At 57.5% G+C, this 23,863-nt stretch overlaps 6 protein-coding genes across 6 annotated transcripts; 2 read left to right on the top strand and 4 right to left on the bottom strand.

The window, feature by feature from the left end:
* Positions 1 to 3,562: 3,562 nt before the first annotated feature.
* LTHEOB_8266 (alcohol dehydrogenase) lies at positions 3,563 to 4,738 on the bottom strand (the record flags this gene model as incomplete). The annotated part of the gene is made up of 3 exons (XM_035517724.1): positions 3,563 to 3,835; positions 3,894 to 4,397; positions 4,454 to 4,738. 3 exons carry the CDS (start codon positions 4,736 to 4,738, stop codon positions 3,563 to 3,565), a joined length of 1,062 nt encoding a protein of 353 aa, XP_035370386.1.
* Positions 4,739 to 8,203: 3,465 nt separating this feature from the next.
* On the bottom strand, positions 8,204 to 10,988 carry LTHEOB_8265 (uncharacterized protein; the record flags this gene model as incomplete). Its single annotated transcript, XM_035517723.1, has 3 exons — positions 8,204 to 9,006; positions 9,055 to 10,386; positions 10,439 to 10,988. The coding sequence occupies 3 exons, from the start codon at positions 10,986 to 10,988 to the stop codon at positions 8,204 to 8,206; spliced, it is 2,685 nt and encodes an 894-aa protein (XP_035370385.1).
* Positions 10,989 to 14,383: 3,395 nt separating this feature from the next.
* On the bottom strand, positions 14,384 to 14,764 carry LTHEOB_8264 (uncharacterized protein; the record flags this gene model as incomplete). The annotated part of the gene is made up of 1 exon (XM_035517722.1): positions 14,384 to 14,764. The coding sequence occupies one exon, from the start codon at positions 14,762 to 14,764 to the stop codon at positions 14,384 to 14,386; it is 381 nt and encodes a 126-aa protein (XP_035370384.1).
* Positions 14,765 to 15,712: 948 nt separating this feature from the next.
* On the top strand, positions 15,713 to 17,069 carry LTHEOB_8263 (Aspartyl protease protein; the record flags this gene model as incomplete). The annotated part of the gene is made up of 3 exons (XM_035517721.1): positions 15,713 to 16,616; positions 16,675 to 16,962; positions 17,020 to 17,069. The coding sequence occupies 3 exons, from the start codon at positions 15,713 to 15,715 to the stop codon at positions 17,067 to 17,069; spliced, it is 1,242 nt and encodes a 413-aa protein (XP_035370383.1).
* A 955-nt stretch (positions 17,070 to 18,024) lies between these two features.
* Positions 18,025 to 20,418, bottom strand: LTHEOB_8262 (Histidine kinase group protein; the record flags this gene model as incomplete). Its single annotated transcript, XM_035517720.1, has 1 exon — positions 18,025 to 20,418. One exon carries the CDS (start codon positions 20,416 to 20,418, stop codon positions 18,025 to 18,027), a length of 2,394 nt encoding a protein of 797 aa, XP_035370382.1.
* Positions 20,419 to 21,682: 1,264 nt separating this feature from the next.
* Positions 21,683 to 23,316, top strand: LTHEOB_8261 (Membrane transporter; the record flags this gene model as incomplete). The annotated part of the gene is made up of 2 exons (XM_035517719.1): positions 21,683 to 22,237; positions 22,303 to 23,316. The coding sequence occupies 2 exons, from the start codon at positions 21,683 to 21,685 to the stop codon at positions 23,314 to 23,316; spliced, it is 1,569 nt and encodes a 522-aa protein (XP_035370381.1).
* Between the last annotated feature and the right edge of the window lie 547 nt (positions 23,317 to 23,863).

Here is a 23,863-nt window from a genome sequence, read left to right as displayed (position 1 = left end):
GAGGGGCGCGGGAGTGTGAGGTACCTAGGCCTGTGGTAAACCCTTTATGCAGGGCGCCCGACCTAATCGCCATCGGATTACCTTCAAACTCTAGAACAAGTTTCATGCAGTGTTTGCGACCGTGTCCGCGTGCCACAAGCCCTGTGGGGTGCTTCAGGGCTTCTTCCTGCCGGCTTGCGTCATTGCACATCCGGTTCGAGAGGGCCCCTCCATCTGCTCCATCTTCAAGACCAGACAGGCTTTTTTCCAGCCACATTCAATGGGGCGGCCTTGCAGATCAGGCACTCCCCAGCCAAATGGCAATACACGTGTGGACTGGACCTTCGCCACCATACCCATCTGATCTTGCCTGCAATTGGCGTCGCTTCTAGCATTCCTCGAATCCCTTATGTAGGCAACCGCTCATGTGATATGCTTTTCGGGGAGCTGTCCTACTTAAATCCCATTCTCGATCAGTTATCTGCACAGCTTGGATCCTGAATTTCCCCTCTCGATTGCACATCAGGCAGCGGTACTCAAGCCTTCTGTGGCTATCTTTTTTGAAGCCGCCTGCTCGCCTCTCTTGTCGGCGGCCTGGTACAGCAAGAGTACTTGGCAAATACCACTCTGTCGACACCCAGGGGTGACGAGGCTCCTTTCGTCTCGACTTAGTCTGGACTGTCACCAATCCAGCACTGTTTACCTTTCGCTATCACGGGTATCGACGTCAAATTTACCCCAAGCAAGAACGTCAGACCAGACGAAGCGAAGATGGTCGAGGCGCAAGATCCGCTGTCTCCTAAGCCCAACCGCCCGTTCGAACCAGTATCACCATGCTCGACTAGATATCCACGTATCAACAGACCATCGCATGTTCCAGCTCGCTTTCAGTCCTCCTGCCACCCAGCAGCAATCCCTCAGTCACCCTCGGGAATCGAATCACCTCGAACATACAGAAACACAGAATCCGGAACATGGCGTCTCTCAGAACAGCAGGTGTCACCTTTGCAGCCTAACACGCCGCCCGAGACGCCAACTGATTCGCCTACTCAGTGTTCGGAATTTGCTGGGAGTTACTTCAATTTGCCATCCAGCAGAATCTACGTCAATCCATCTCCGCCAGCCTCCGATGAGACTTACTTCGACGATTTGCCGTCAAAGCCGGGTTTTGGTCGGAGATTCACATACCCTTCGGCTTATGCCTTTAGTTCCTCCAACACGCACATCGCGTCTTCGCAGACTCCGCCACAACAATCGCATCCTGATAGTTCAGCTCGCTCTTCTCCTCCACTTCAACACAATGGAATCCCCTATACCGACTTACCACCTCAGAGTTACAACACCAACGCCGTACCACCATTCAAAGCGGCAGCCACACCATATCCGGCCTCACGTGGCAGCACAACGTCAATCCACTCTTCCCAGGCATGCCCGCAAGGACGCCGCCCGCAAACGTTAGCATCGACACCGCCTTCGTACTATCATTACCAGCAACAAGTGCCGCAGCAACAATACAGCCCCGTTCACCAACCCTCTTCCTACCCCACATCTCCACCCATCCAAACCCCCGGCATACCCAGGAGGAGCTCCACAAGGCAAGCACCACGAGTACCACAGTCTGCCGCTCCCTCCCGCAAACCTAAGCCCACCTCACCTGATTACCGCTCTTCCTTCCCGCCCGTCCAAACCGGTGTCTACCGCACCTATCCCATCGACGTCAACGCTTTCTCGCCACCAGCCCCGGCGACACCTGCACCCACTGCGGTGCGGCCGCCGCTCTCCTCATCCTCATCATACTCCTCGCGCAAGCAGGTGCGGATCAAGGAAGACAGGCCCTCCCTCACATCTTTCCCCTCATCCTCCTCGTCCGACTACTCCACATCTGAGGATGATCGCAGTAGTGGAATCGACGCCAGCCAACGACGCTGTCAAGCGAGGGGCAATGGACAGGTGCGCGGAAAAGAGGGTGCCAGGCACGTAGGTGTATCATTGTCTTCGTCATCGTTACCATTATCATATAACTTTGACGATGAGACGGAGACGGAGACAGAGCCGGAGCGGATGGTCAAGGAGCGTCGCCGTCGACGACGACGCAGGGGAGAGACGGGGCGGATGCGAAGGCGGCACGAGCGGAAGCTGAGCGAGCTGCGGAGCGAGAAGGAGCGTAGTAAGGCGCGGACGGACGAGGGCAAGCACGACACTTGGCCCGCGATGCTGGATCTGGCGGCTTTCTTCGCGACGTATGTTTTGACGTGAGTTCTGCGGAGGAGGGATGGATGAGTAAAGGAAGAGGAAATAGATTGGGTCATCTGAACTGGCGTGATGGTGGAATGGAAGATAAGTCAACTCGTTTACTATTTCGGACATCAAGTTCTATTCGGACGATACCCTGTCTTGTAGCGGGTAATGATTAAACCACTGGACCGAAATAAATTGCATTCTGGAGCGTTGTCTTGAGTCATGCTTGAAGAACAAGGGTTGTGCCTACTAGAAGGGTATGCAACCAAGATAGGAAGCTGCATACTGCATACCTGCCTGACTTGCTTATAACTTGCCTATACACAGATATAAAGGTGGAGCAGCGTCGCATAGAATTGCAACAGCGCGTGTTAAAGCTCGAAAAGAAGCAGCTCGAGATCCAGCTGAAGCAGATCGACTACGAGATCCAGCTGAAGGAAATCGACTACGAGATTCAGCTAGAGAGGATGAAGAGAAAGCGACAGCAGCAAGGCCATCCTCCGCTTTGAAGAGGCGACGAGGTCGGCGACGGATTGACGAGCGAGGACAAAGCGCTAGCTTACTTCTGATGGCATGCAGGGTGGCGAATGTCGTAACGTTGATTTTCATCGAGGTGACCGCAGCAAAGATTGGTTCAGCGGATGAGTGGCGTTACAAGCCACTACCGGGAGTCACCACGTCAACTACGATGTCACTATGTAGTCGGTATGGGCTTCAGAAGACACACTGGAGACATCTTACGATGGGTTCGCTTAGCGTGGCAAAAAAGGGGGGATGGGTGGTTGAAGAGGCATCTGTACAGTTCGCGTACGATATTACCATCATTAGAGCTATCGTCACAAAAGTTCAACTACCCTGGCTTGAAACGAACCGGTCTCATGATGACTGTTCAATGAAACGTACTTGCGTGAGAGATGGAAAATGGACGCGGATCATTTATACTCGATGGGGCATGGGCAGCGAGCACTGAACCAGCCGGCAGTGAAATCTCCACCTCGGCAAAGAACGGGGGCAGAAGAGGGGGCACGGTGCGGGACGGGACGAGCCGGAGATGCCCTATGCACCCATGAATCCGAGATCTCAATTTAAGGCACCTTGTTGGCTGCGCGTGGCGCTTAAATAAACGTCGGCTCCCCTCGAGCCATCATCATCATTCTCCTCACCATGCACAACGACGGATGTTTATCAAAGGGGGAATCAATTGCGAACAAAGTATGTACAAAGCCACCGTCCCTGACTCTTGGGATTCTCAGCAGCAGAAAATCGTAAACTCATCAGAAAACCTCCGTTCCATCCTGGATCTTTTCCCATGTTTTCTGGAGCACGCGGGAGCGTTTGCATCCATCTATTTGGAGGTGTCGAGGACGTAGCGACCGGCAATGGCGCCCTTCTTCATGAGGTCGTAGACCTCGTTGAGCTGAGACAGACCGACAACCTTGAAGGGAGCCTTGATCATGCCACGAGCGAAGAAGTCAAGAGCCTCGGCGGTATCCTTGCGGTTGCCGACGTACGAACCCTTGATGGAGATCATGCGGACGACGGTGTCGAAGACAGGAGCCTTCAGGTAAGCACCGGCGGGCAGACCAATGCAGACGACGGAGCCACGAGGACGGACGTACTGTTTCAATCGTCAGCGGCTGTTCGACGGGTGGACCAATGTCAGTGGAAAGGCTTACCTCAGCGGCCTGCTGGAAGGGCTTCTCAGCAACGGCGAGCAGGATGACGGCGTGGGGACCAAGGCCGTCGACGGTGGCAGCCTGCACATCCTTGACGACGTTGGAGCTCTTGGAGAAGTCGACGAAGGCGGTGGTGCCCATGCTCTCGCACATGGCCTTCTTGTCATCACCAGCATCAATGGAGATGGTGTGGATGCCCATAGCCTTGGCGTACTGCAGGGCAAGGGAACCGAGACCACCACCGGCACCGACAATGGCGACGGTCTGACCAGCGCGCACGCCAGCCTCCTTGAGACCCTTGTAGACGGTGATACCGGCGCACAGGACGGGGGCAATGGCGGCGAGATCGCTGCCCTTGGGTATCCGTGCAACGTGGGCAGCCTTGGCGATGGCGTACTGCTGGAAGGAACCGTCGACCGTGTAGCCGGAGAGGAGGGCCTTAGGGCAGAGGGACTCGTCGGCCTGCTGGCAGAAGTCGCAGGCAAGGCAGGAGCCGTTCAACCACTGCGGCAATTGTTAGAGAAAATGGAGGGTGGAAGAGGGGAGGGAGCAGAGCTGACCTTGATGCCGACGTCGTCGCCAATCTGGACGTCCTGGACGAGCGAACCGGTCTTGACAACGGTACCAGCACCCTCGTGGCCACCGACAAGGGGAATCTTGACGGGCAGGGGCCAGTCGCCCTGCATGGCGTGGAGGTCGGTGTGGCAGACACCGGAGTACTTGACGTGGACGAGGACCTCATCGGGACCGGGCTCTTGGACATCGATCTCCTTGTAGACAGGGCGCTGGCCGACGGTCTCGACGACCTGGGCCATCTGCTTCTTGGGAACCTGGGGAGCAGACATGATGATGATGTCAGAGGGTGGGATGGATGGTTGATGGAGGGATGAGGCTGAGGAAGGCAATTGAAGAGAGGACTGGTGAGTAGTGCTGGAGAAAGAAGTCAGAGCAGGCTGGAAGTCGAGGGTGCTTTATACTGCGAGCATCGTTGGGCAGTTCATGACAAAAGAAGTAACCCCGCTTGGCGGCGCAGGCAGTCGGCGTGACAGGGGCAACGAAGGTGGTGCGGCAGATCAATGCTCAAGCTCCCATCGCGCTCCAGCCATGATCCCTCCCAGGGTCCGCGGGCATGCCGGCGCTCCGGAGGCGCGCCATGGGCCGATGCGATTGGGCGCCGGGCGGGTCGTGAGCGACGTCGGAAGACGGCCGTCTCACGCTGGCCAGACACAGCGTAGCCCAGGCGGCGAGCTTCGGCCGGGCGGTGGATGCGCGTCAGTCGACTGCGGGTATGGGCGAGGCAGCGCGTCAGAGGGCGGCGGAGCTTGGGGCCGCATGCGGTTCGATGAAGAATCCGCTATCTTATCGCAAGCCCTCTCAGGTGAGGTCAGCCTTGCGGCCCACCGTCCAAAAACGCGCAGAGCGTGACAACGGGTGACATTCGCGCCAACATTTTTTTGCTGCGATTTTTTTCGTGTAGGGTACGTCACTGCGCGCACATAAAGGGAGCGCGGCGCCCCGTTGCGCGTGGGAGCTGGATGCCGCCCATCTACGCACGCACACGCCTCCGCCGGGCGACTGGAAGTGCTCCGCGGGCAACGAAAGCACGCTTCTGACGACGACCACCACCAACGCACTCCTCGCGCCTCCGCCGCAGCAGGCCCGGCCCACCGCACCCTGAGCACAGCGCGCGCAGAAGCAGCCGCAAGCCCGCCATGGCCCCTCTCCACGCGCTACTCCCCACGCGACAGCTCCCCCAACCTCCGCCGCCGCTTCCCCAGGACCGATGCGCTGCGCAGCCTTGCCCGTCGCGGTATGGCCTGCAGCGGAACCGCACGACGCCAGCACCTCCCGGCAGCCGCACGCCAGTCTCCCCGCGATTTTGCCTGTCCACCGCCTCACCCCGGGGGGCCGCATGCAGAATACCTGGGGTTAGCGCGCCACTGAGTGGTCGCGGAGCCGCGTGGGGAATGCATTGAAGCTCAGGAAGACCGGAGCTCCGCCAGTATCGCGAGCGAATGCATCTGAGTCGTTGAGCTGCTCCTGCCTTTGAGCCGAGTCCACGGCGGGGCAGATGCAGCCTCCATTGCAGCGCCCCGCCCCTGGCTTGCCCTACTACCCCACCAATTGCTTCAGGCGCCCCCTTTCTCCAGGTATACTGTATCCACACGAGCTGCGGCACTTTGCCTGCCCGTGGCTCGGAATTGCGGAAGTTGCAGAACAGCGGCCGGTCGGCGGTTTTCCCTGCATAGCCTGCCTCTATGGATGCGCTTGTCCGTGCCAGAAGGCAAATTTAGCAAGACACTCGCAATTTCCACGTTTCGAAACCTACCAGAAGCCCGCCACGATGCGCCTCCGCACGCGCCGAAGTGGCTCCAGCTATAGCCAACTCCCCACATGGCCTGGGCCCGTTCAGCAGCCTCATCACGCCCCCCCATTATTCCGGTGAGAGGAGGATTTGACCGGAAGACATGACTTGGTGAATTGGAACTAAAGTACACTCCTCTGCTCGTCTGAGGACGCGCGTTGGAGCGTGTGCAATTTTTTTGTTTGGAACCGCCCAGCATCTGGCCAGATCTTGGGAAGCGTCTCGCAGAGCACCCCGCACCTTCGCTGCCATTGGGCTATGACGCTAACGGTGGGGCAGAACAGCAACAACAGCCACGACCCCCGGCCGCCGCTCCGCTTGCAAGCACGCGAACAGACACGAACTGCGAAGACCAACAGAAAGCTGCTCTCCGCGCTCTGACACCGCTCCGCCCTCCTCAATCTGCCCCCCACTGCCGATAAGCAGATCCGTCATTTCTCATGTGCGCGGTGGTGCGACTGGAAATATCATGCGATGATCGTCCGGCAGAGGGGGGATAATGAGAGCTTCGCCTCGACGTTGGGTTTTGCTGGGAAGAGGGGCAGGCGGCGTGTACCGTCCCGCTGGCGAGTCGCGTTCAGCACTCGAGGAGTCGGATTGGCCCGCGACGCTCTTTCTGCCCGCCCACCTTGCCAAATGTGCCGGCTTACATGCAGGAATAGGATTTCGGTTCTGCTACCACCTACGCTGCCCCTCCAGATCTAGATGCATCACGCCACCAGATGCGTCTACAGCCCAATTTTTTTTTCTCTCAACCTCGAGCTTGGAGGGTAGGAAGTTGATCGCGAGGGATAGATCGATGATTGCAGACGGAACGCCGGAATCCTTTGCTGCCCGACTGCTGTGCCGCGCAACCCGGCTCTTCCTTGAATTCGGTGCTGTGCGCAGGACGTGGTAGTCTCAACTCCGCCATGCATTTGTCGCATGAGCAATTGTGTTGCGTTCCGAGACCTGCCTCTATTCAGGAGTGCATTGTAGGCCAAAGAATTGGAAGATATCCCTTAATAAATAACATTGGAAATTTTGAAGACTTTTGATCATTTTCTCTTCGTCGTCATTATTTCCCGAATAAGCAAAACGTCACCCACGCTTGACGCACGAAGCCACACCCGGTGCCAACCCATTGAAATCGTTTGCACCATCGGCTACCAACAGCACGCTAGTCACCGACTGTACCGTGGGTAATTATCTGTGTTTCGAGTCGTATTCTGGACAGGGTGCGACTAGACTGTGGGCCGATGATGCTATTGCTCCACCGTTCAAGATCAGAGATGAGCACGACTTGAGCCGCCCTTACCGCTTACAATAAGCAGCATGAGTCGTGCCGCCGTGAGACGCCGAATACGCAGACACGAGTTCGGGAAGTGTCGAGGAAGCAAGTTCACCACGCATCACCGACTGCATTGTGATTCTCAGAATCAGTCGTTGTAGGGAGTGAGCCAAAAGGCACTCAATTTATCTAAAGGGTATCCAAAGCAAAAGCGTACAATGAAATCTTCGTAATCTTTGGCCAATTCTTAGGACTACAGTGCCGTTCAACCGCTTGGAACGCTGAAAGAAATGGGAAGACGAGATGACATTGCATCGCCCCGAAAGGGAGAGCCAAGTATCTTATTTGGGAAACTCAGGCAATAGTATTAGTCCTTTGAGGAAGGTAGTGTAAACAGAACAGGACAAGACAAAGAAAAGCATTACTCATTTCCGTTTCCTTCGGTCTTGCGGGGAAGCTTGAAGGGACGGGGGGCATCCTGCTCTATTGCCAAGGGTGGAAGGGCAATGGAGTGTAGGTCCCGTAAAACGCCCAGCAAGCATCTACCCCGACCATCGTACATCTCATCTCTCCACCCCTGCTCTCAGATTAGATTTGCGTGGGTATCAGGTGGTCATAGAACCATAATAAAACAAATGCCGTGCGGAAGGCTGGACCCCTAACGAAAGAGATGGCCTAGTAATAGATCTTGGGCTCGGCAATCGGAACCTCTGCCTCGGGATCCCAGACAAGCTTGTTCTTCTCGTCGAAATGAGCCGCCACGTCGGTAATGGCGATGACCTTGCCCGTGTCTTGCACCTCCTGGCGGGAGCACCCGGCCGAGTCACGCGGGATCCAAAGCATCGGGGGCTCCGATGTGACGGACGGGTGGAAGAAGGCGTCGCGCTCCACCTCAGGGGCATACAGTGCGTCGGGATCAGCAAAGTTGCGGGGGACCATGCGCCGCATGGTCGGGTAGTCGGTGTAGATGTCGGGTCGCAGGAACTTCTTGATCATGCCCGGCTTCTCGTGCGGGGCCACGCGCGGGTCAAGGTAACCGTCTTCGGTAGCGCCTGCCTTTTCGAAGCCCTCGGTCGGCGCGTCGGCCCGCTCGCTAGGAGGCAGGTCGGACTCAGCCGCGAGCAGGCGACGCTCCTCTTCTTGAAGACTCTTAGGCAGATACTTGAGAAGAGGGTCGAGAGCCGCATTAAGAGAGGCGTGGTACAGGAACGTGAAGATCAAAAGGACGAGCATCAGGATGAATGGTCCCAAAGCACTCCGGTCACCCAGCTGGATGGCGAAGAGACCGATAAGGCAGCCTTCGGCGATGTAGAGGCCGACGAAAAGCTGCTGGAGAGCACGTGGGTAGACAAGGCCCTTGGTGTCGACGTCGATGTCGTACACGAAGAGCAGGTTGTATCGGTAGGCGAAGTAGAAGAACCACATGCCGATTCCGGCAAAGAGGAGGACTAGCGGGGCAATGCAAGCGTAGCAAATTGCTTGTAAATGTCAGTAAAAGAAGAAGCACATTATGGAATCTAACTTACCAATGACGAACAAGTTCGTGTAGACGGGGAAAACAGTGCCCCAGCCAAGACCGGAGAGAGAGATCCACCGCTTGTACATCTTCCGAGGGGTGGTATCGAGGATCTTGCTAAGGACCTTTGCGATGACCAAACCGACGAGACCAACGAGCAAACCGGAGACAACACCCAGGCCCTGTAGAACGAAGTAAGACAGGTAGAAACCAGATGCTGTGGGAATCGTAGTTGCAAGCTTGCTTGGAATGCCGGTGGGGTTTTCGATGATATCGCCGACAGCTGAAGCAGCGGCAGATCCAAGAGTAGCCACGAGGAAGACTTGGACGACCTGGAAGGCGAAATAGTAATTCTGAACAGTCAGTTCGACAGCCGACCTGGTGGGATCGCCGCTAAGCTTCGCCATCATGCGGAGAATGATGGGCAACAAAGACATCAGCACCGCCAGGAGAATGACAGGCAGAAGTCCAGTGACAACACCCTTGACGGCGGAAGGAATGTCGTTGATGAAGCTCAAGGCCGGAATGATACAGGTGAGGTTTTGGACGTTTGAGATGGCACCGACGAAAGCCACGGGGATAGACCAGAAGACAACCAGAGCAGTGACGAAAGCCGTGGTAGCAAGCACACGCATAACACGCTCCCACCACTTGATGCGCAAGTTGCTCCAGATGACCTCGGTGGGAGTAATGCCGATGTAGCGGGGAGCCATGTGCAGGGCTTGGTGGTGCGTAAGACTCTGGAAAGCGGCTTGGGCCTCGGAAATGCTGTCGAACTCGACAAACACAGAGCTGATCTTCTTCGCATCGGCAGCACGGTGCTTGGCCTGCTCCTTCTCGATTTCCGGGATCAGCTTCGCCAGTTGCGTACGAGACCAGTCAATCGTGTCGACCTTCTTGCCAATGAGGGGCTTCAGACGGTGCGTTGGGCGATCTTTGGCCCTGATCCAGCGAGCAGCCACAGAGCCAGACTCGGTGCTGCCTTGGCCATTAATCTCGGTCAACTCCTCCTCGCGAGCGTTGCCTGTCTTATCGGCCTTGAGCTTAGCCGCATTGACGAGCTTGCACAGCTTAGTCTCAGCTCCCTCAAGCTTCATGGCAATACTGTCACGTTCTTGGACCTTCTCCTCGAGCTCCGAGGTATCGGTGGGAAGCCAGACGCGCTTAACGTGGTCTCCGAGAAGATCGCGCATCCTCGACTCGTGCAAGTAGTACTCCGGGACCGCGGTGAACAGAACGGTGCGGGACGAGAGGCGCTTAGCATAGAGAGGAGACATGAGGAACGCTTGGCGGAGGTTGATGTAGAAGATACTCTCGCGAGTTATCATGAACATGATGAAGCCTACACCGGGTTAGTCGCCTTCGACATGGGCTCCTGTAAGAACTGCACATACCAAAGAAGAGATAGGCGCACCCAGCGTGAGCAAAGTAACGCCAGTAGGTACCAGAGACATTGGACAGGTTAAGGATGTCCAGCTGCTCTTGCTTGCCGCCACCCGTAATGTTCACCGGGAACAGGACGGGGATGCAGATGGCAGCGCCGACAAAGCAGGAGATGACGGCCATCTTGAGCAGGCGCAAGAACAGGAAGCCATCGAGAGAGTGGTGGGTGAGAACATAGCTGTCGGGGATCTTGACGAAGGCGGCGATCCAGCTGAACAGGCCCGGAGGTAATTGGGGCGATCTTTCACTCTCTTTCAATGTATTGAGAACGGAACGGGCCTGGTAATTGCGCACGAAGACGCGACGCAGGATCAGGAAGAGGACGAGCCAGATGACAGCGTAGACAGCGACCGGCGCAAGCGTGGAAAGGAGGCGGGAGGCGGAGACGGCCTCGGTCTCCTGCGAGGAACCGATGTTCTCATCTTGGCCCTGTAATGATGTCGTGAGAATCTTGTTGGCGCATTGTCTAATGCTGTCGCGCTTCGAGAACAGGTGCAACATGGAGGCGGTGGAGAGGATGCGGAGTGCGCACAGCGCGGGGGGCTCGAGATGTGGTGTAAACAAGATCAGAGGGAGAGATAAAACATACGTTCTGGACACTGCACGAGTTTCCCATGGTGTCGTCGGAATGCGTCAGACCTTGGCTGGCGTAGCGGACCCACCGTGCCTGCCGCGCGCGTTGAGTTTTGTGGGATTTGTGGGCTCGGCGTTGGAAGGTTGGGCAGGGCGAAAGACGAGAGGCTGGCGGTTACAGAGCACCAGGGGGGCCTGGTCTTGGGCTGGCAGGTGTTTTAAGTGTCAGGTCGCGAGCACCACTAATCGCGCCTCCCGAAGACTCTGACGGCACTGGCAAAAAGAAGAATGGACAGGCGAGCACCGGGGCCAGCGAGCGATCGTGCGGTCGTCCGAGGTAGCGCGCGTGGAGGAACGATAAACACTCTGGGCCGCGCTTCTTAAGACCAATCTCCCCAGGAACAGCGATCTTGTCGTCATATGCCGTCCCTTGCGTTGCCAGACGGGCTGGCCGCGCACTCACCGGCCTCGCGCCAATGGCTGTCGCACGGCGCCAACTCCAAAGAGCTTGCGCAACAACCCATGCGCTAGGCGCTCAATCAATCTGACCCACTCGAATCCTGGTCCAGCTGAGCGACGCAGATTCTGCCACACACCCAAGTTCGTGGCTGGAGCGCCCAGCCACGCCGTCTTGGCCCAGTTTTGATCAGAGCCGCCAGCTGGCCCACGCGCGCGCCAACATGTCGTGGCCGCTCCTTCCACCATCGTGCTGAGCGCTGCAACCAGTGGCTATCAGCATGCAGCGGGTGTGACGTCTGTCGTCCTCCCGAGGAGCCGGTCCACATGCCAGTGTGCCATGCGGCCTGTGCCAGACCCTGGAGCCATCGCTTCCATGGTCCTCGGCATGAGCCGGCGTGCCTCGTCGCCTGCAGACCCCAGAATCTCTTGCAATACGAACAGGTTACTGGGCGCCTGAACGTCTTATAGGTAAAAATGATAAGAACGGGCCATTCCAAGATTTTTCTCCTCTCCAGTGCATGGTAAGAGCTCACGGTGGCGAACATGAGAGACCGCTTGCACCATCCCAACCAGCCAGACTATTGACGGGAGCGTAGCCGCCTCCATCAACGCCGGAAGGAGCTATGCGCTATCCTATATAGCTATCGCGGGTCAACCGGTGTGCAAAAGTCTGTGCGACGCAACGTGGACGGCCAAGCGGCCACGACATCGCAGCGGCACAGCCTCGGCTGACGCAGGACGGGACCTTGACTCGCATCATCCGTGATTGACACGCTCCGTCGCATCCTGCCCTCCGCCCGTGGCCCGATCACTGACCCTGGAAATTACAAACAGCTACCGTCGATTCACCAGGACCTCGTTGCAAACCCGCTGTATCAGCCACAGCCTACATATGCGCCTCGGGCCTAGAATCAATTAGACCGCCAGAGACTTTCTCAACACCATGGGATTGGAATTTTCTCAGCTGAGACTGTGCGCTGCAGTTGCGCTGAGCCGGGTCGTGCGTGGATCGGAAAATGCAGGATCAGATCTGCTCGCAAGCGAGGGGAGAGACGCCAGCGGCGCTCGTTGACATCATTGGAGCGATGCGCGCGACCTTTCTGCCATCGTTATTATTGCTGATAACAGCTTGAAGAGACGGCATGCATTGTGCCGAGGAGTCTCCTCCGGCAGGCCGCATTGTCAGGCCACACACAACCCCGCCTCAACTCTTGCGATCAAGGTTGCGATCAAGGTTGAGCTTTTTCGCACAAGGCCCGCACCACATCCTGACCGCCAAAGGCTTGTGGTTAGTCCGAGAATGCTCGATGCATGCCAATAGTCCGTCGTCGCTAAGGCCATTGATGCCGTTGATCGCTTCGAGACTACTGGACGACTAGCAAAAGTTGGCAAGTCACGCCGGAATTCCAAGTTCCATGCACAGCGGAGAGGTGCCGACTCGAGCACACGTAACCAGATGGAAAGATGTGGTTGGGACGGTGGTTCCACGACGGCCTTTAAGTGAGATGGGCTCTCGCGTATCGCTGCAGGCGGTTAACAAAACAAGGGAGCTTTCCTGTTTACTAGCCTGCTTGTCGCATCACGCGAACGCACCGATGAGGCTACTTGCAGAGGTGTCACCGCCTGTCAGAGGTAGAGGTGGTCCGTGGTCTTTCGACACCAAGTCTCCACGTCGCCCAATAAGTGATCGGCGCTCTCATGGCCTTGTGGAGTGCGTGGCCTTCTCGAAAAGACTGAGTGCATCGTACGGGCGAAGCCTTCTTCAAGGAGTGCAGGAGATATATGAGCCCGCCCATCAGGAGTGCTTTTCATGCGCGAGTGGAGCGCTCTGAGCCACTCTCGCGTATGGATTGGTCAATTCCCTGTCACGGCCTCCGAGTCAGTGCGATACGGGGAACAACCTCATGCGGTACTCAGGCCAGAAACCCTCAAGTTAGAAGCACCCAAGAGACGTGTTTGAGAGTCTGTTTGCGCGACTGGCTTCCCATGCACTCGCCCAAGTGCTTTCTGCGAGCGCAAATTACGCATAGAAGCAATCTATCTCGCGAATCTGCCAAATATCGCACCAAATCGACGTTCATGAAGCGTCAAAAACAAGGCGTCCACATGGCAGCCTGATAGCTACAACAGTTGAAAAAGCACGATACGACAGTACCACGTAGTCAGAGCTATACAGTCTGCTCTTTTAGTGGTTGAGAGTCTCGGACGTTTGCAGAATGTTCAATGTGCATGTCGCACCCTCTAACCGCGCATATCGGGAGCTGATTCTGTACCGATGACGGCGTGGAGTGAGGCAGTTTTAGGGCCACCAGACGTGCTACCTGAGAAACAGAACGAATTTTATCTAATGTCATGCGAATTGGTTAGAACAGCGGGTGGAAATCGGCAAGGACGAAGGCAGGATCGTCTGCAAACATGCACAAACGCATGAAGCCGGCCAAGTCGCGCGAGATGAACAGTCGTACACGGCAAGGGCGGTACAGGAAACAGTAGCATCGACAGCCAAGAGATTGTTTTCGTTGTAGTTTAGACCCAACCGCCAACCGTAGCCCACCCAGAAAATTACCTAAGTACCTCCCTCCGTCCCAAACCAAATGCCCCCCGCTCCACATCCCAAAACCCAATGCACGACGAAAAAGAGAAATAAGCGTCCAACGGTGCCTAGCGTGCCATCACGCAGAGCCTTAGCCTCTGCAGGAAGGCGTATCGCATATCCAACGGTTGCAATTTCCCCCAACGCCACCATGAGGAGTAAGAAACGGTGTCAAGAGAGTCTGATCAGCAGCTAGGCACGAGGAGGCGCCGAGATACGGTTTCGACGACGAGACGCCGCCTCTTGTTCAGTTTCCTGTTTTGTTCTGCGCTCATGCGGAACGAGCCAGGCGGCTCTGCTCTACCAGCCTCTCCCTGCGGCGACGCCTCCTCTCGATGGGGATCTTCTGGTCCTTGAGCTCCTTGGTGATCATCTCGCCCATCTCGGCCTCGACGTCGTCAAGCAGCGAGCGCATGGCATCCTCGCGGGATTCGCACGGCTCGCTGCAGCTGAGGATCAGGGCGCGTGCGTCGTGGGGAAAGGTGACCAGGTAGGCCCAGTTTTGCTGCATGACGAGCTCGGAGCCGTCCAGCTCCTGCGAGGTGAGGACCTCGAAAAGCTTGTGCTCCTTGTACAGCACGCGGGCGTTGGCGAGCACCTGGGCCCGCATGGCCGCTATGGCGCTCTCGTTTTCGACCGGGTGATGGTTCATGTTTGTGACGGGCGCGGGCGTCTGAGGAATAGCACGAGACGTCGGGATCAAGCTTTGCGGGTGCGGGTGCGGGCCTTGCTGGTCTGGGGCTCGGAATGTCAGACGGCTGTGGTCCCGGATTGGGGCGCGACCCGGGTGGGTGGGTTCTGGAGGGGCGCAGGACGAACGGCGGCGGCTTTGATTGCCTTGCGGCGCAGGGGGACGCGGCGGACGGCAGGCGGTTTGCGGCTGGCTCCAGACGGCACGTCTAGCAGCAGGGTCGGCGTGTCAATAGGCTGGCAGCTAAGGCGGATGCGACGCAGGCGTGAACTCCGTGGGTGTGTCGGGCGCTGACGGCGAAGGCCCCTGGCTGTAACGGGCGCCCCACTTCGGCTCGCCTCCGAGCTGCTCTCAGCCGCTCGTCTTCAACACCACGCGCTTCGCTCCGACAGGGCTCTCACGCTTAGCGAGCAACTCTGCTGCACGAGGAGCCACCGGCGCAGACATTGCGCGTCTCGACGCCATGGCCCACGCAACCCGCGCGCGTCATCGCGCCCGCGGGGTCCGCGCCGGCACTGCCTACCGCCTGCCCAGCTCGTCGTTGGCGCCGTCGTCGCGCCTGCAGCGCGGCCAATGAAGCTCCTGCTGCCGCTGCGACGTACCTGATGGTCTTGTCTCCGCTTCCGCCCTGTGGCCCCGGCGAGCCACGGTTCCGGATCTGAGCAGTCGATCTGCTGCCGCCTTATAAGACTTCTCATCTGCATCCCGTCTTGGCTACCAAGAGGTGTTTCTTTCTTAGATTTCACTTTCCGTTCTGTCTTCGCCTTCGCCGTTGTTCTCTTCGTAGCGCGTACCTATCGTGGGTCTCGCGCCTGTCTCTGGAAGACTTTATAATTTCTCCGTTCTTTCCACGCCCACCGCCCCCTCTTTCCACTTCGTCCCCACGCCTGCCGGTCAAGCGTTTTCATAATGCACTCCCTTCGTGTCATTGTCCTTCTTGTCGCTCTCTTGGCGGCCGTCGTCCTCGCACGGCCCGCCCCGACCAAGACCACCAAGACGCTTGGAAAGCGTTCGTTTAAGGTCCCCCGCAACCTTAACCCCAAGATCAAGAGGAAGGATGGCGCCGTGGCCATGCGCAAGGCCATGCGCAAGTACGGCTTCAAAGCCCACAGGGCTGGCGGCGCCTCCGCTGCCGCCGCGACCCCTGCCGCCAACACTACCAACGAGAGTGGTGAAGTCGCCGCTAACCCCGAGGAGAACGAGGCCCTCTTCCTGTCTCCCGTGAAGATCGGCGGCCAGACCCTCAACCTGGACTTCGACTCTGGCAGCAGTGACCTCTGGGTCTTCAGCACCCAGCTTTCGCGGCGTGCCATTGGCGGCCATACTGCTTTCGATTCCTCCAAGAGCACTACCTTCGAGGCCATGGATGGTGCCAGTTTCCTCATCACCTACGGCGATGGCAGCGGTGCCGCCGGCAATGTTGGCCTCGACACCGTTGACATTGGTGGCGCTACCGTCACCAAGCAGGCCATTGAGATGGCCACCGCTGTTTCCCAGTCGTTCATCGAAGACACCAACACTGATGGACTCGTGGGTCTTGCCTTCAGCAAGATCAACACCGTCAAGCCACAGCAGCAGAAGACCTTCTTCGACAACATCATGGCCGACCTCGACGAGCCCGTCTTCACTGCCGACCTGACCAACGACACCACCGGCACCTACGAATTCGGCACCATCGATAACACCAAGTTCAAGGGCCAGCTGACTTACACTGCTGTGAATACCAGCCAAGGTTTCTGGCAGTTCCCGTCCAAGTCTTTCATGGTTGATGGTCAGACGATCGACAATCCCACTGCCAACGATGCCATCGCTGGTAAGTGTCATGCAATATACCCAAAGTTGTTCAACCCGATGCTGACATGTGATGACAGACACTGGTACTTCTCTGCTGCTCGTCGACGACAACGTTGCCGAGGCCTACTACAAGAACGTCCAGGGCGCCGTCAACTCAGCCCAAGCTGGTGGCTTCATCTACCCCTGCGACGCCGCACTGCCCGATATCGCCGTCGCCATCGGTGACTACATGGCCAACATCCCTGGCGACCAGGTCACCTTCGCCGCTGTCGATGACGCGAACACTACTTGCTTCGGTGGTGTCCAGGGCAACCAGGGCTCCAGCCTTCAGATCTACGGTGATACCATGTTCAAGGCTCAGTTCGGTAAGTCAAGTCCACTGCAAAAGTATCACAAGAAACTTGCCTGCTGACTTTCTCCAGTTGTCTTCAATGGTGGCAACCAGTCCCTCGGCATGGCGCCCAAGGACTAAGCGAACGGTATCTTTTGGGGTCCCTCGCGTTGTTCATAGCGCGTTGGTTCCAAAAAGCAGGCGAGAAGCGAAGATACGACCTCTACTTCACATTACCATACTTCTTCAGGGCATTCTTTCGAGCGCAGGACAATCTTGGGGCTCTAATTACTTTTAGTACATAACAGCCCCTTTCACACATACGTGTCTGTTCAAAGCGTCCTAGCTACCAGAATCAAAAGAAAGAAGAAGACGAAAGCTATATCAAAAAACACATAATGGTTGCAAGCCTCGATTATGCCGTCGAGAGTCTGCAGTAGTTAACGTTCCACATCTACTGTCTCGACCATGGAAATAGTGAAACCGCTTAAAGCGCCTTTTCTGCAAGATAGTAGTGTAGCAGATCTGCACTAGCTGAAACCTCAACTTCGCACTAAGATCTATATTCTAGGTGTGATACGACGTAGCATAAACGAATACTGCCACAGCAGGCGCACAACCTAAGCGCTTACATTCACCCGGGTTATGCATCGGTAGTGAGAAGAAACCTCGCTTAGCCGCAGAGTAGCTAGGAGACCTGATCGCGCAATTCGTTTGAAAGTTCTACAGTCCCCTCTTGTAGCCGATGGCGTGTATTTGTTTTCTACTCATGTCATGGGTAGTTGAAGCTATCGTCCGGACGCGTATGTAGAATTAAAAATTCGACGTTCTCGTCCGGACGATAGCCTTAGCTACCCACATATGTTATTTTTAAAGGCGGAGCTGGGGAGCCCTGCTATTCATCGCGCTAGCCATCGGCTGCGAGAGGGGGCTGTACTACATCAGGGTGCATACAGTTGTCCTAGCCCAAATACCGGCTTTCTTCTTTTCCAATCACGTACCGCTGCATCCAGGACATCCAAAACACCCCCCATGCCAAGAATATTGTACAATGTTCCATACAAGGAACATGCTCTCTCCTTTCCCCGCTCATCGACTACCCATTATTACCCCCTTCTCCTGATTGGCCCCCCTGAGCATCCAGGCCCAGATCTCTCACGCCCGCTTCTAGCACGGCGACAGCCGTCGCGGTTGTGGTTGCGGTTGCACTCGATCCATTCTTCGTCGCCGCCGCCCCGCCCTTCTTCCCCCTCCTCTTCTTTCCGCCACCCCCTTCGCCGGCACCGACGCTCCGGGGCGCCTCCCTGACCCAGCGCGCGACCGCCTCCGCCCGCTCTGTCAGCATCGAATACTCCTTTACGTCATCCTGCGTCCAGCTCTTCGGCTGTTCCGTCGCCTGCTGCCGCGGCAGCGGCAGGGGAGGCGGTGGCAACGACGACGATGAAGAAGTGACGTTGTTTTCGGCCTTTTCTCCACCATGGCCCTGACGACGGCAACGCTGCTCGTGTGCTCGCACGGCGCGCTGGAAGGACTCCTCGTCGACGACGCGCTCGTCAGCGAGGGTATCCAGGATGGCCTCGTGTCTCTTGTGCTCACTGCTGTGGCCACTCTCTTGAGACAGCTGCTGCGTCGCGCGCTCCGGCTCCCGGTTGTCCTTCGCCGCCGACGTCGTCATCCCGGTGGTTTGGGCGAGCTCGGTAGTACTGCCGCCGCTGCTACCGCTTCCGTTACTGCTGCTACTCGCATTACTATTGCTGGACCTACTGCCTGGCAAAGGCGCAGGTCGGCACAGCTGGTCCCAGCTCTGGCCCAGGTTGACCCAGTTCTTGGCGCGGTGGAGGACTTCAATCCAGTCGGCGCGGGCAGGTGAACGGGCAGCCAGGAAGATGGGGTAGCCGTCTGAGATGCGGGCTATGCGGGAGACGTTGTAAGCATGTCGGCGGAGTTCGGTGGGGGGAGTCTGGATGAGGGCGTGGCAGAGGAGTAGCGAGTGGAGTGCGTCAGTCAGAAGGGGGTGGTATGTAACGGTTTCCTGGGACTCAGCGAAGGCGTTCATGGCCGGGTTAGAGCTAAGCGGTAGTGGTGGGTAAGGAGGAAGATCCGCGGGAGGCGTGCTCGAGAAGAGGGCGGAGACGGGGTGTATCGCGGGAGGGGGTAAAGACCAAGTGCCGTTCCTGTGAGAGTTGAGCTCGATTTCACGCTGATGCTTCACGAGAGCGTCGGGCGCCTGGCCATTCACTTCGGTATCAGAGTCTGTTAGTTCTTGTACACGCTTACGGTAGCTGGGCTCTGAGCTTTTGACCCCATTGGCGACGTCATTGACTTTGTGAAGGAAGCCTTCGGCGACGGCTGGATTGATGCCAGGCGTGTACTCAAAGCGAGCAAGAAAGGCAAGGTAGTCCCTCACAGCTCGTTTCGCATACGTCTTGACCAATTTTCTATTCTCAAGTCGCTTGCGATGCGCCTCTTTTTCCTCGGGAGACGGCGACGGCTGCTCGGCTCCGGGGTCAACCCCGTCTGTTTGCACCTTGTACTTCGTCTCAAAATCCTGCAGTCCATCGAGCGCATCTGAGACGTACTGACAGGCGAGGGAGAGGTATACCCCGGCCCTGTGGAATAGGAGCTGCGTCTCTAGGCTGTTCGGCTGGTCCTCCTCTTTGACTGGCTGAACTCTCCACTCCCGCGCCCGGCGAGCGTCAGCCTCCTCCCGTGCAGAGCTCGCCAGCACCAGCTGGTCTCTCCCCGCTCTATGTTGTTGTTGCACGTATCGTGCGATCGACAGCCCATCCGTTAAGTCCCTTGCCGCGCCAATGTAGTCCTCCGTGAACAATCTCGTCAAGGCGCGGGTGCGCAGCGCGGAGCCGTCATTGGGGCGCTCGGAGATGATATGGTCCAGGGGATCCAAAGGCGTGTACTCGGCCATCATGCGCGAGGGAATCTTCTCGTGAAAGAAGTGCACGTATTTGGCGTCGGGGTCGGCGCTGCGCTGCAGGACAAATTGGGCGACATCGTCCAAAGTGGAAGCCGACTGCATGGTAGCGACGCTCGCGGCGATCTCGTCGAGGTGGTATGCATGCGACAGCTTCTGAGTGGCCAGCTCGCGCATGCGGTACTTGCGCTCCCGGCTCAACTTTGTATTCTGACCGCCAGCAACATAGCCCAACCCCAGCTGGGCGGCGCCGCCCAGGATGCCATTGGCAGCATTGGCCTGGCTGCTCAAGGCAGCGGAGGTGAGACCGGAGGTGGCGCGCACGGCGAGATTGGTGGCTTCGTCGACGGCCTTGCGGATCTTAACGAGGTCGTAAAATACGGCGGGGTCAATGGGGTGCGGGCGCGGTGCTTGGAAGTTGCTGTGGGCCAGCGACTCCAGGATCTCGAGCGGCAGCTGCAGCCATGGGCCGTGGAAGGCGGAGATGTAGCGCCAGTGCTTGTTTCTGCAGATAATCAGGGCCTGCTGCTTGGGACAGGCGGCCGGCTTGGATTTGGCCATCTTTGGGCGATCGCGGGGAGATTCGAAACAGAGCTGGGCGGAGGAGCGCCGACGGGGGGCCGCTTGGCGGGCGGGCACAGGTGCGCGGCTTCAACATCCATTGTCCGGGAGCGGTGCGGAATGAGAGGTTGCAGCAGCCGACGGCTAGCGTGCATCGCGCCTGCTCGTGAAGCATGCTGCCGCGCCGGGACCTGGAGATGAGAGCTGCAGCCTCACCGGCCGCCTCAGTACAGTCCCGTCTCGCAGCCGATGGCTAGCGTGGATTTGGTTCTTGCTCATGTCATGGGTAGTTGAAGCTATCGTCTGGACGAGAATGTCGAATTTTTAATTCTACATACACTTCAGCTCCCCACATATGTTATTATTCTAGGCAGAGCTGGGACAAAGTTACGCTACATTCTAAAGCCCTGTTATTCTTCGCGCTAGCCATCGGCTGCGAGAGGGGCCTGTACTGTCCGAGGCAGCGCCGCCGTGGTGCTGCGCTGGCGCTGGCGCGGAGGCGGCGGAACAGAGCAGTCAGTGCGCAGGGCTTGACGTCGCGGCCGCTGAGGCAACACATCTCGTCATACGCACGCCGCCGAATGACTGCTCAACTCCAAGACGGCATGATAATGCACTCACGCCCACTCGCCGCGCCTCCGTGTGCCCCCGCGCCGCCACCCGGCGCCCACGCCCGGCAGCCCTGCGAATTGGTCAGTTGGCGATGCACATGCAAACGCGGGTCCCGTTTGGTATGGTTCTCGCAGCATCAGATAAGACAACACAAGGTTGGCCGGCCCGGAAGGAAGCGCCAGCGTCTGTCGAGTAAGCGCTCCGCTTTTGCAAATCCCTCCATTCCGGCCTACTCATTCCCGTTTCTCCCACGCAAACACTTGCTGCCGTAAAACGAGCAAGCTTGGGCTTCCACAACGCGCGCCGCCGTTAGATCAGCCACTTCCATTTCGAGCACCCGCTGCCCGAGCGCCCGCCGCTCCGAACAGGCATTCCCCGTCCTCGACCATACCAGAGCCCGTGAGCCGACGGCCGCGTGTGCTTTGAATGCTCCGCCGTCTACAGGCCCGTTGCACTGCACCATTCCCAAAGCCACTGTATCCTTGCCCCGAAACCCGGCGTCGGGCCAGCTGCTGCCCCAAGCGAAGCATTGGGTCGTGAACTATCTTTGCGGTCGGGCGACTCGAGATCAGGAGGAGGTGCGAGGAGCATAGCAGCTTCACCATCCACCCATCCTTCTCACCCACCATCACTTCCGCGTCACTCTGGCTCCATGGGGATCCAATCCGCTCCTTCGCGCTCACCTCTGACCTTCGTGGTCCCGACCATGTCCCCCGCATTGCGCCCCACCACGGCCCAGCCGGCCGTTGAAAACGAGCCTCCGCCGCCGCCCACCGGCTTGCGCTGGCGCTCCTCAAGGTGGTTCATCGTGAGCACTGTGGGCATGGGCATTTTCACCGACATGGTGCTCTACTGCCTCATAGTCCCCGTTCTTCCCTTCATGCTGCAGGACCGCATCCATCTTCCCGCCGACCAGATCCAGAGCCAAGTCTCAAATCTTTTGGCAGTCTACGCTGCCGCCTCAGTCGTTTCCTCGCCCATCACCGGTTTGCTGGCAGACAGATGGACCTCTCGCCAAATGCCTTTCCTCCTTGGTTTATCCAGCCTCTTGATTGCCACTTTTCTGCTTGCTCTTGGCCAGACTATTGCCGCTCTCGTGGTTGCCCGTGCTCTCCAGGGTCTCTCGGCTGCCGTCGTTTGGGTTGTTGGACTTGCCCTTCTCGTCGAAACAGTCGGATCAGATAACATGGGGGCCGTCATTGGCTCGGTATGTTCCTTTTTGCCAGTTTCAGCCAATCCTTTGCGCCACTTCAGAAACTAAGACTTTTGCAGATCTACAGCCTCATGACAGTGGGCGGCCTCATTTCACCCGTCCTAGGTGGTATCCTGTATCGCGAGACCGGCTACACTGGTGTCTTCGGCATCAGCGTTGCCATAGTTCTCATCGACTTCATCATGCGACTTCTCGTCATCGAACGCAAGGTCGCAATGCAGTATGAGCAACAGGAAACAAGCACGGCGAAGCTTCCGTACGGGCCCGGCAGCATCAGCAGAGAAACCGCCCCCTTCCCCTTCAACGACACCAACGAAAATACGCCGCTTCTTGGCCGCCAGCACCCCAAACCAGACCCCCGCTACCGTCTCTCAGCCAAGCACTTGTCAAAGAAATCATTCCTTGCCCGCCACGTGCCCATCCTGGTTCTGCTGCCAAACCCTCGCCTGCTCACCTCCCTTTTAGTCGGATTCGTCCAGGCTCTTCTCTTCGGCACCTTTGACAGCACCATTCCCGTTGCCGCCAAGGAAAACTACGGCTTCAACTCGCTGCGCGCGGGGCTCCTCTTCCTCTCACTCGGCTCCTTCGACCTCTTCATGGGCCCGCTCGCGGGCTGGGCCGTTGACCGCTTCTCGCCGCGCGTCGTCGCCGTCGTCGGCTACGCCTGGCTCACGCCCGTACTGTCGCTCTTCCAGCTGCTCGCCGTGCCCGGAGGCGGCCATGAGATCGCCGTCTACTGCGTGCTGCTGTCGCTGTGCGGCATCGGCATAGCCATCGTCAACGCTCCCAGCCTTGTCGAGGCCGGCCTCGTCGTCGACCGCTTCCACGAGGCCAACCCGGAGCTTTTCGGCGCCCGCGGTCCCCACGCCCAGCTCTACGGCTTGAACAGCATGATCTGGAACCTGGGCCTCGCCGTCGGCCCCCTGGTCGCTGGCTGGCTGAAGACGTGGCTGGGCTACGGAAACATGATGGCCGTCATGGCCGCGGTGTGCGGTGTCACCGCCGTGCTGTCCTTCTTCTTTATGGGAAGAAAGGGCGACGGAGAGGACTTTGAGGAGGTGGGTGGCGTTTGAATTGGAAAAAGTCTGTAGATAGGCGTTGTACACTCTTTGCACGGACTTATTATTTTCCTTGTAACCACTCAGATTGGATAGTCCACATAGGGCTATCCTGTGAATACTCATGGTTAAAAAGAAGCACCGCGGTCAATACGTGAGAGTTAAGTTTCTACCCGTCCTCACCAAAAGGACACTGGGTGACGAACTTGACTATCATCTTCTATCAATGTGGAAACTAGAACCGTACCCTGAAAATAGTCCTATCCCTACATCTAAAATTGGATACACCACGTCTGAATATGCATTTCCCGCGTCATTCCAAAACCGCCCCGTAAACGGGCACGCAGGGCAAACTGTACCCATCTTGCAGCTGATGGCTAGCGTGGATTCATTTTTTGCTCATGTCATGGAAAAGAGTGTAATTTCTTAAGGCAAAATAAAAGAGAGCTACGGATCCTATGTATGAGCCATAAAAAACCGAAGAGATGCAAGTTGAGTGCATCTCAGAAAAATCAACCGTGGTAGTTGAGTACCTTCATATACCCTCGACTGAGCCACTTCT

The sequence above is a fragment of the Lasiodiplodia theobromae genome (genome assembly GCF_012971845.1).
Source record: "Lasiodiplodia theobromae strain AM2As chromosome Unknown scaffold_26, whole genome shotgun sequence".
NCBI lineage: Eukaryota > Fungi > Ascomycota > Dothideomycetes > Botryosphaeriales > Botryosphaeriaceae > Lasiodiplodia > Lasiodiplodia theobromae.
Note: the sequence above shows the minus strand (reverse complement) of the source record. Positions and strands in the feature narration are given on the sequence as shown.